General features: G+C 43.5%; 1 protein-coding gene across 1 annotated transcript; it reads right to left on the reverse strand.

Annotated features, from left to right (window-relative positions):
- Positions 1-9762: 9762 nt before the first annotated feature.
- Positions 9763-11305, reverse strand: LOC146998911 (uncharacterized). Its single transcript, XM_085811955.1, has one exon. It carries the CDS (start codon positions 11303-11305, stop codon positions 9914-9916), a length of 1392 nt encoding a protein of 463 aa, XP_085668081.1. The 3' UTR covers positions 9763-9913.
- Between the last annotated feature and the right edge of the window lie 243 nt (positions 11306-11548).

The raw sequence follows: 11548 nt of genomic DNA on the forward strand, positions 1-11548 counted from the left end.
TGGAGAAGCTGTGAGTGAGCGATTGGAGAATGCGTCCTAAATGGTTGTAGGGAATATGACCCTCGTTCCAACGAAGTCCGTGCCGGTTTCTCGTCAGCCAGGCATTCGTCTTTTGGTTTTTTTCACTCAGTTGGTGGAAGGGGTGAGGAGGAGCAAACGTCAACGATCCCACGGTCAAAAAATCTTTTGTCGCATAGCCCAATTCTTTTAAAACGTAGGTAAATTCACCCTTCTTGTGGTTGTAGGACTGGAAACCCTCTAGATCGAGCACAATAAAGTTTTCTGAACACGCCATGGCGATGAATACGGTGATGTCTCCCACAAACAGGAGCAAAAAAAAGAGAATCGAAAAGGTATATATGTATAACAGGGAAGATCTAGAAAGGGGGGAAAAAACAATAAAACGTTTTAGAGTCGTCGTCTTGAAAGAGACATTTTTCTTTTCAAAAGGTTAAGAAGTTTCAAAGTTTCAAAGGTCTTTTTAAATAAAGTTATGATTAAACCATATTCATAGGACCAAAGGGACTTACCAGCTCAGTTCACGTCTTCTTCTGTTCTCTGAAGAAATCTCGCGGAGGATACACACTTTTATACTCGCGCGACATCTGTCGGGATCGCGACCCCATCTAAATGTCAGGGTCATTCCAACCTCTTAAAAGGATCGGAATGAAAGAAACACTTTGATAAAAAATATATTTATGAAAAGATATCTGAGGGTCGTGAGAATATTTTCTCTCCCCACCCCCCGCCTATTTCAAAAAAAAAATAAAAAATAAATAAAAAAAAATAATAATAAAAAGTCTTTCTTGGATCGCGTCAAGATTACAAAACAACTCACAGGACTTGTTTATCTCGATCTTGTCAGGGTCACCGTTTCACATAAGAAGATGGATGGACCCTGAACTTTAGACATGATAAAAATTAACTCTACCCGCCTTTTGTCTGGGAATAGGGTCTCACCGTTTCTAAAAATAGACCAGATCCCATTCTTGGAATTCTATTCTTTAGGAAAGGAGGAGTGAAGGTCTATTTTTAGAAAGTGTGAGACAACATTCCCAGACAAAAGGGGGGTAGAGTTAATTTTTATCATGTCTTAGACATGATAAAAATTAACAAAAAGTGTTTTTTTTTTTTTTTTTTTTTTTTAAGGCTGAAAAATTTTTCTGAGAGAGCTGAGAAAGATTTTTCCTCCCAATCTTTTTCGACGATGAAAAGGGAAAAACTACTGATCCGATCTCCCTACGCTTTAGGGAAAAAAATACTTATGAAATATTCATGTGTTGAAATTGACTATTCAAATAAGTGACATTTTGTTTCTCATTGGAACTGTTCAACGGCGAGTCCACTCGTCTCATTCTTTGGGGTAGGGGATGAAAGTACAGCGGTTTGTTGAAATCGATGATAGTTTCCTCTTTAGTCGGCAGAACTGTAAATCTATCCCGTCTTAACTCTTCTAATCTCTTTGAAAGTCTTTCCACTTGCTCTGCTAAGGTTTCCTCGGTACTCATGATCTCTCTTAGTTTAGGGAAGTCTTGACGTATTGGCTAGAGAACAGAGGGTCTTTTTCTCTCTATACATATATCATGTGGGAGAGTGTGATTTATAAATCCTTATGAAATCTTTCTACGTCTTGTGTAACTTGGAAGATTCGTCTTGTGTAACTTGGAAAATTCTTCTTCTTCTCGTCGATTGGGCTGGAGTTATGGAAAAGAAATGGGATTGGAAAGAAATCAACATATTACAAAAAAAGGAACTTTTTTTTTCTATTTTTTTTTCTCTAGGGATTTACATACCATTTCATTCATGAACATTCAAGGGTTCTCTCCAAGACCAAATTTTAGAAGAGGACCACAAAGAGTACACTTGAGGATCCTCTTTCAGGTCTAGGTGAGATAAGGGTTGAGACCAATATTCTTGGGTCTCTAAAGCATCCCAACTTAGACATTTATTATTTCTAGAAAGTTCATCCTCCTCCTCCTACTCATCGTCGCACGAGTTCTCCTGGGGAGATTCTTCCGCCTCCTCTTCGTCTTCGACAGCTTTGCTTTCGGAGGGGTAACAATGTAATTTCCGGAAAACGTAACTACCCTCCATCAAATGGTATCGAAAATTTCTCACCTTGTTCTCGGCACAATGAATCATCTTTCGGAAATATTGGTGTCGCGTGCATTTCGACTTGTTCCGCCACTCGGTTTTCCCTGGGATGTAAAACTCATAAACTGATCGCTGGCAGAGCTTGCTGAAAAATTCGGCTTTATCGTATCCATTGACGTAGATCACCTCCACATTTTCGGTCAGTATTTTCAGGATCGTAGGAGGATGCTCGTAGGAAAGACGACCCTCGGTCCATTGCAGGCCGTGTCGGTTATTTGTAGTCTGGTTGACCACAGCTTGATTGCGGGACGATAAGTCATCGTAATGGACAGGAGGGAGAAAAATCATGGATCCGCATAAGGTTAAATCGCAAGTGATGTAGCCCAGTTCTTTCAAGATGAAACATATATCTCCCGTCTTTGGATCATAACAGTGAAAGTATTCCATGTCCAGAACAATGTAGGAATCTTTGAGAGGTTTGGTACTCAAAATGTCCATCTTCTTCAATTGAGGAAAAAAAGAAAACAAAACTCTCTCTCTCTCGCTGTGTGTCCTGAAGGAAAAAATGGATAGGGTTCTCTCGCCGTCTCCTCTTTTATATATATAGAGAGAGAAGGTTGCACGTGACAGGTCGTATGAATTCTGGGAAAGGTCACATTCGTATATATATATTTGTTTTTTGAATAATATCGTGCGTATCTCAATACACATCCATTATCATAATAATAAAGGTCACCTTGGAAAGAAAAAGAAATAAAAAACATGGAACCCGTGCTCGACTTTGAAGGTTTCTACGATTCTCAAGGAGCCTTTATTGTGAAAGAATTGGCTTACGTCACATTGGACGGTACTTCTCGAGGGGTATTTGTTTTTAAACCCCCGTTTCCATGGCAAATGCTCACCGAGAAAGGAAAACGAACCGCTGTGTGGGCGAGTGATTATTATCACGGCTTGTCGTGGTACGAAGGAGAAATTCCGTACAGTTATTTTCCATGGGTGTTAACGATGTTGACGGAACCTTTTTCCATGATTTGGGTGCGAGGAGAAATGAAACGGCGGTTTTTAGAGAAATGGTTGCAAAGATCCATTTATTGCATTTCGGGATCGACGCAAGAGATTCTCAAATACAATGGGATCTAACACATGAATTGTCCTAACCATACAAAAGGTTTTTTCCATTGCGCTCTAGAAAAAGCGGTTCGGTATCATTATTATTTAAAGACACAGAGAAGAAATTCGCAAGGTCGATCCTGCACAATTCAATCTTGACAGAACTCATTAAAAAAAATACATATATCACGTTACTTCTTCAACAGCATAGATGGTTCTGAAGCGAAACTTGGAATTTTGAAATAATAGATCAGGGAGAAATCATTCTTAAAAAAAATGGGTAAAGTCTCGAATCGGCTGGGAGAAAAAAAAATTTCTCAGAGCTGAAAAAAAAAAAAAACTTTTGGTTAATTTTTATCATGTCTTTAGACATGATAAAAATTAATGACCCTCCCTTTTTGTTTGGGAAGGATGTCTCACCCTTTCTAAAAATAGATCATGACTCATCCTTTCTCTAATGGCAATCATTCCATGAATGAATCACGATTTGTTTTTCAAAAGAGTGAGACAACATTCCCAGACGAAAAGGGAAGAGGGTCGTTAATTTTTATCATATTAACAAAAAGTTTTTTTTTTTTTTTGAGTTGTAGAATTTTTCTCAGCTCTGAAAATTTTTTTCCAGCCGACTCGAGACTTTACCATTTATATTTACGAATAGTCTTTGGATTATTTATTTATTTTCTTTTAAAAAGAAAAATTCTGAGCTAGACCTATCTATTGGCTTAACATTCTGGTCATAGAAACAGTCTAGAATCTCATTTTATTTTTCGAGGCTAATGCACGGGTTCTCCAATCAAAAGGGTTATTATAAAGGGATTGGTTTGAATGCATTTATCTGCAAATGTTGTAGGATTCTGTTGTTGAGAAGGGGGTATATTATTATTATGATGATGATGATTGTGGCAGATTCGATTTCTACATGGAAGTCTAATCTCCTCCGAAGACCTTTTCTGGGGATCGTCGATAGATGGTTTTTCAATAGGAATCGTTTCCCTCGGATCCTCAAGAGATAGAGAGGGGTCCTGTCTTGAGACATGGAGCGGTCTCTCCTCCTCGAGAAGTCTTGAGAAAGGGAGAGGATTTTCGGTTCCCTTATTCTTGAGGGGTCTTGACAAATTGAGAGGTCCCTCCTCTTCGAAAGAGAGAGAAGTTTTGGTTCCCTTATCCTCGAGGGGTTTTGACAAATCGAGAGATCCCTCATTTTCGAGGGGTCTTGATAAATGGAGAGGTTTTTCATCTTCGAGGGGGTTTGATAAAGGAAGAGGTCCCTCCTTCTCGAGGGTTCTTGATAAATGGAGAGGTTTTCCATCGTCGAGGAGGTTTGACAATGGGAGAGATTTCTCCTTCTCGAGGGGTCTCTCTTCCTCAAGGGGTTTTGAGGAAGGGAGAGGTTTTTCATCCTCGACGGGTTTTGACAAACGGAGAGGAATCTGAACAGGCTTCTCCTCATCCCCATCATTATCGAGGAGGATGAGGATAGGCTTTTGGAAAGGTTTTTTCATTTTCTTCTGAACAGGCTCCTCTTGATGCTCGGGGAGAGGGATGGGGTAGTTGTTCCACCACTCTATTTTTTCTTGCTCGAGGATTTTTTCAAAAGTCGTGACCTCTCTATGATGAGACGAAGAAGGAGAGTCCTCGAGAAGAATATAATAGGTATTCTTCCCAGTCTTCTCGATCGAGAGAGGTTCGTGCAAACATTTGTGCAACCATTCACTAAAATGAACGAGAATCCCTTTTGTCTTCTCAAGACGATCCATAATCCTATTCATTTGCGAGACGGTTAGAAAGTGGGACGTGTAAAAATATTTGGCTCGTTTCATTAACAAAATTTGTGCATCCAAAGGTGGAATGTCACGAGCCATCAACACGTTTTCGTCGGATAAAAATTCGTCCCGCATCTTTTGATAACTCCCCACGGTATAATAACCCGCACATTTTGAAAAATCGGAAGCTTTCAGGTAAACGACTCCTTGGATGATATAAAAGGAAAGATCAACATATTTATATTTGAAAGGAATACACGTAGTGAGCTGGGGATGCCTCCTCATGATCCACTTGGACAAAAATACGACTTTGGGGTTCTCCCCTTTTATTTATAGAGAGAAAGAGAGTGTGACCTTCCCTTCCCTCCTCCTCCTCTCTCCCTGCTTCCTCTATCTCTGGACGTCCTTGGATTGGAAAGGGTGACTTTGAAAAAAAAAGAAGGTCATGGTTGGATAATTTTTTGTTTATTAAATTATTACTTTCACTTCCTCATTCCCACACACATTCATCTTTTTAAGAAAAGAAAAAGAGGTCATGGAGATAAGATTTCTTGGAAAGAAGAGAGAGAGAAACAAAAAAACCAAATAAAACGGACGTCATAGAGCCTCTATGTGTGTCTGTGTGTGTCTATATATAAAAAGGCGAGAGTACTGGGCGAGATCATTTCTTTTCCATTGGGAGCCATGTCGCTATTAGACGTTTTTCCAACTCAACGGATTTCGAACGGGGAGGATTTGAAGACGCTAAAGCAAATCTCCAACTTGAAAATTTTTTTGGCGTGTCATTGTGCGACATTTATTCCGCATTTACCACCTCATCAAGCGATCGTTTCTTTCAACCAAGATGTCGAATCCTCCAACCTGCTCGTTCAGAATATATACAGAAATTTATTCGAATCGCAACAAACGAAAGAGGAATCTCCCTTCTCTTGGAATCGGATGGATCGAGCTTTGAGACAGCCCATTCAAACAGACCGGCGATATACAGATCCGCGCACGAGTTTTCGGTGGAAGAATATTTTTCTCACGAAACGATATTTTACGTTTGGAGTGAGAACGACGGCTGAGGACGAAGTTCATATTGTTCAAACCACAGCCGCTCCTCTCGCCTATTACGAATCATCGTCCCCCAATCTGAAGGAAAGAAGTTTTAAAGTCAGCGACAGGATGAAATATAAGAAATATATTCTAAGACCTTTTCAAAACTATGTCGTTCCCCCGAAAACGCAATATCTCATCGTCACAACCCAGAAGAGTCTATTTCTCGTCGATCGGTGCTCGTACTCGCTTTGAAAACAATTGAAAGAGGAGATTTCTTTCCAATCGCCGATGACGTTTCAAGAAAAAGAAGAAGAAAACCCTCCGCCACCTTTACCCATCCCTTCCTTAGATGATAAGAGGAGCTGGACCAAACCGTTATTTCCCGAAACAAAATCGACCCGGCAACGGAATGAAATTGAAGTCATCACAATTGAAGATGAGGAGGAAGAAAAAAAATTACCTCTTAAAAAACGGTCGACTTACCGGAATTTACCTGGCGTGCAAGATCCGCTTCAGAATCCAGAAGCTTCTTCTTCTTCTTCTTCTTCTTCTTCCCCGACTTGTTCAAACAGGCAACCTCTTTCGGACTCCTGACAGACAGAACCTCTTCCAGTATCCTCTTCTTCTTCTTCTTCTCCTCCAACCTGTCCCGACATCGTAGAGGTAGAATGTCAGACGGGTCCACAAGCTTCAAAAAGTCCCGACATCGTAGAGGTAGTCGGTCTACAAGTTACAACAGGTCCAGAAATCATGGAGGTAGAATCACAGCCGGGTTCACAAGTTCCAACGGGTCCAGAAATCGTAGAGGCAGAATTTCAGCCGGGTAAACAAGTTCCAATGGGTCCAGAAATCATGGAGGTAGAATCACAGCCGGGTCCAGACATCCTAGATCCCTCCACTCATCCCAAAGAGACTCCAAGTGTTTCAAGACAGCCTTGTGAGGATCCAGCCCTTCCCGTATGGAATGATTATATGGACTTACAAAATTTGGTGCAACAGGAAGGAGAAGAAAATAATCATACGGATGGGTGGGTTAAAGACTGTTTAGATCATTTAACCTCGAATGAAATTGAACTGTTATGGAATTGCATTTCTGAAATCACATCGGAAATGGGATAAAAACCAAAACAAAAAAAAAATTTTTAATAACAAATTGGAGGAGGGTCATGATGTCAATTAAAAAAAATATTATATAGAGTCCAATCTTGGTGGTTCACTTCAGTTTTCCAGCATGAGGTGATCCACGTTTCCCGAAATATGGATCCCATTCCAAGAGAGATTGTGTAGAGCCTTCACTTCAGTTCTTTTTTTTCCTACCAAGAGGAGAGGGTCCCCAAAGGGCTACCCATGTCCAAAGAGAGAAAGTGTAGAGCATTCATTTCAGTTTTTTATTCCAAGTTTAGGGGAGGGAGGTCTCAAAATGACACCTCCCCCATTTTCAAAGAGAGATGGTGTAGAGCGTTCATTTCTGTTTTTTTCCAAAGTTAGGGAGTTTTCAAATGGCTACCCATTTCAGAGAAAGAGAGAGAAAATGCGTAGAGCGTTCATTTCAGTTTTCCAAGGTTATGATGGTGGTGGAGAATCCTCCAAAATGGTTACTCATGTCAAAGAGAGAGAGAGAGAGAGAGAAAGCGTAGAGCGTCCATTTCAGTTTTCCAACATTAGAAGGTCCCAAAATACCTTCTGAATTCAAAGAGAGATCGTGTAGAGCGTTCATTTCCAGCTCTCCAAGATCAGAAGAAGAGGGTCCGCTTTTCCCAAAAGGGCTTTCCGCATTCAGAGACAGCGAAGTGCAGACTTCAGTTTTCTCCCTCCCCAAGAATAGAGGGTCCCAAAATGGCTTCCCATTTCAAAGAGAGAGGGAGAGGCGTTCATTTCCATTCTCCAAGATAGGGTCGTCTGCTTTTTCCCAAAATGACTTCCCAATTCAGAGAGAGAGAGTAAAAGGGTGTGTAGAGCGGTCATGTTCATTCTCCAAGATAGGGTCGTCAGCTTTTTCTCAAAATGGCATCTCCCCATTCAAAAAGAGATCGTGACCAATTTTTTCCAGTTTTTTCCAAGATGGGGGGCAGAAGAAAACCTAGGATGGAATAACACGACACATAGAGGAAAAGAGAAAAAAACGCCATCTTGTCATTTTCTGATAGGGTACCGGTGTTCGAATACTTTTGTGACCGACTGTACTATGCATCATTTGTAGAAATGAATAATCCTCAGAAAAAGTTTACTTAAAATATTAAGACTTAAAATAATTGTTGCAGTTCATTGAAAATTGTAACAAAATGCATAACCCATACGTAGCGTTATTATAGCTGAAGAGTAAGATTCTTACCTTAATCGAGCAGTGCACTCCAGCTGACCATTAGTGGCTTAGGAAAATGTACCTTTGAGAGAGTAAAATTTTCAATAATCAATAAAATGATTTCGAAAAGATTCTTTTATAGAGCGTAGAATTACACGTTTAGATATCTAAAACGTACACTGGATTTAAACTTCAAAATAAAAAGCACAGTCGTAATTCGATGCCATGAAATTTTATGGAAATTGATGATCTTAGGCCCATCAGCGACTGAACGGTAAAGTAGCTGAACACTGGTAGTTCCTACATGGGTTCGAGTGCAAGCAAACGGACTGTCTGCATGGGCGTTTTCATTGTCTTCTCATTGTATACGAGCCAGTTTTTCTACGAAAGTTCTCCAAGAACGCATCCTTCCCCTTCTGCAGATAGCCCTAGTGTATATTGTCGTAATTAAATAAAACGAAATCAAATGCTCTTAAAATTGCTTTAATATGCTTTATGGAGATTGTAAAAGGCTGAAATATCTTTACGCAGAAAGTAAATTTTATATGCTCTCTCTTTTTTATGCTCACACTAACGCAACACACCCTCAGCCACACACTAAACACAAATACAGAGGAGCAATACACAAATACGTCTTAAAATTATAGCCTAACTTGTCTTTTCAGGTGAACTTACTCAAGAAACACAAAGATTAGTGGCTGAATTGCAACAAAATGAGGCACAAGATGAAGTACAAGAAATTGAAGACATAATCAGCAGCCTTAGGGCTGAAGAACGAAGGGCTATAGCACGTGGAGCAGGAGCTGGATTTGGACAAGGAGCAGGAGGTGAATATGGACGAGGAGCAGGAGGTGGACAAAGAGGGCCGAATGAATTGTATAATTACCAATTCCTCTCTCAAAGCCAGGAATTTGACTTAGGGGCAGATGGTGGCGGCGTAGGAGCAGGAGCTGGTGTTGGCACAGGAGCAGGATTTGGTGCTGGAGCAGGACTTGGTGCAGGAGTAGGCCTTGGTGCTGAAGCAGGTCTTGGTGCTGGAGCTGGACTTGGTGCTGGAGCTGGTCTTGGTCCTGGCGTAGGGGCAGGATTTGGTGCTAGCGAAGGAACAGGTGCTGGGGCAGGAGTTGGAGCTGGCATAGGTGCAGGAGTTGGTGCTAGCGTAAGAGCAGGTGCTGGAGCAGGAGCAGGAGAGGGTACTGGCTTAGGAGCAGGTTATCCCCTTTACCAAATCCTCGCTCAAAGGCAAGCATATATACAAAGCATTGAAGCAGGTCTTGGCTTAGGAGGAGGTTTTGGTACTGGCGCAGGAGGGGGTGCTGGAGTAGGTATTGGTACTGGCGTAGGAGCAGGTGTTGGTGCTGGAGCAGGGGCTGGTGTTGGAGCAGGTTTTGGCGCTGGAGCAGGATTTGGTGTTGGGGCGGGAGTTGGCGTAGGAGCAGGTGCTAGTGCTGGAGTAGTACTCGGTGCTGGAGCAGGACTTGGTGCTGAAGCAGGTATTGGTGCTGGAGTAGAAGCAGGTCTAGGTGCTGGAGCAGGACTCGGTGCTGGAGCAGGACTTGGAGCTGGAGCAGGACTTTGTGCTGGGGCAGGTCTTGGCGCTAGCTTAGGAGCAAGTGTTGGTACTGCAGCAGGTCTTGGGGCTGAGCAGGACTCGGTGCTGGAGCAGGACTTGGAGCCGCAGCGGGTCTTGATGCTGGAGCTCATTTTTCCAATACCTTGCTCGACGCCTGGGATATAAATTAGGAGGTTTTCGTGCCGGCTTAGGAGGCGGAGCTGGTGCTGGAGTAGTAGCAGGTGTTGGTGCCGGAGCAGGAGTTGGCGCTGGAGCAGGCCTGGGTGCTGGAGCAGGTCTTGGTGCTGGAGCAGGTCTCGGTGCTGGAGCCGGACTTGGTGCTGGAGCAGGTCTTAACGCTGGAGCAGGACTTGGCTTAGGTGCAGGTCTTGGGGCTGGCTTAGGAGCAGGTCTTGGTGCTGGAGCAGGGCTTTGTGCTGTAGCAGGTCTTGGTGTTGGAGCAGGTCTTCGCGCTGGAGCAGGACTTGGCTTAGGGGCAGGTCTTGGTGCTGGCTTAGGAGCAGGTCTTGGTGCTGGAGCAGGTCTTAGTGCTGGGGCAGGACTTGGTGCTGGAGCAGAACTTGGTGCTGGAGCAGGTCTTGGTGCTGGCTTAGGAGCAGGTCTTGGTTTAGGTGTAGGAGCAGGAGTTGGTGCTGGAGCAGGACTTGGTGCTGGAGCAGGTCTTGGTGCTGGCTTAGGAGCAGGTCTTGGTGCTGGCTTAGGAGAAGGTCTTGGTGTTGGTGTAGGAGCAGGAGTTGGTGCTGGAGCAGAAGCTGATGCTCGAGCAGGTCTTGGTGCCGGAACAGGACTTGGTGCTGGAGCAGGTCTTGGCGCTGTTTTAGGAGCAGGTCTTGGTGCAGGAGCAGGAATTGGTGCTGGAGCAGGTCTTGGGGCTGGAGAAGGTCTTGGTGCTGGAGTAGGACTTGGTGCTGGAGCTGGTCTTGGGGTTGGCTTAGGAGCAGGTCTTGGTGCTGGCTTAGAAGCAGGTGCTGGAGTAGGAGGAGCTGTTGGTGCTGCAGCAGGAGTTGACAGTGCCTTAGGTGCAGGATTTGGTGCTGTCGTAGGAGCAGGAGTTGGTGCTGGCGTAGGGGCAGATGTTAGTGCTGGTGCTGATATAGGAACAGGTTTTGGTGCTGGCATAGGAGCAGGTGTTGGTGCTGGCCTAGGAGCTGGAGCAGGAATTGATACCGACATAGAAGTAGAAGTTGATGCTGGTGTATGAACCGGGGTTGGTGCTGGCATAGAAGCAGGAACAGGAGCAGGAATTGGGGCTAGTGTAGGAGCAGTTGTTGGTGCTGGCGTAGGAGCAGGAGTTGGCGCTGGTGTAGTAACGGGAGTTGGAGCTGGAATAGATGTAGGAGCTGATGCTGGAGCAGGAATTGTTGCCGGCGTAGGAGCTGGAGATGGTATTGGGGCGGTCGTGGGAGAAGGAGATGGTAGCATCTTAGCAAGAAAGTTGATGGCAGCATCAGAAACTTATTGCAGACAGCTGATAGCAGCAGGAGTTTTTGCTGGTGTAGGAGCAGGAGTTGATGCTGGAATAGGCGTAGGAGTGGGAGATGGAATTGGTGTTGGAGTGGGAGCAGGAGTTGGCAGCATCTTAACTAGAAAGTTGTTGGCAGCCTCAGAAACTTATTGCAGTCAGTTTATAGGAGCAGATGTAGGAGCAGGAGTTGGTGCTGCAAT

Source organism: Stegodyphus dumicola, chromosome 2 (assembly GCF_044657685.1).
Source record: "Stegodyphus dumicola isolate Sdum_Otavi_A_Nest chromosome 2, ASM4465768v1".
Lineage (NCBI taxonomy): Eukaryota > Metazoa > Arthropoda > Arachnida > Araneae > Eresidae > Stegodyphus > Stegodyphus dumicola.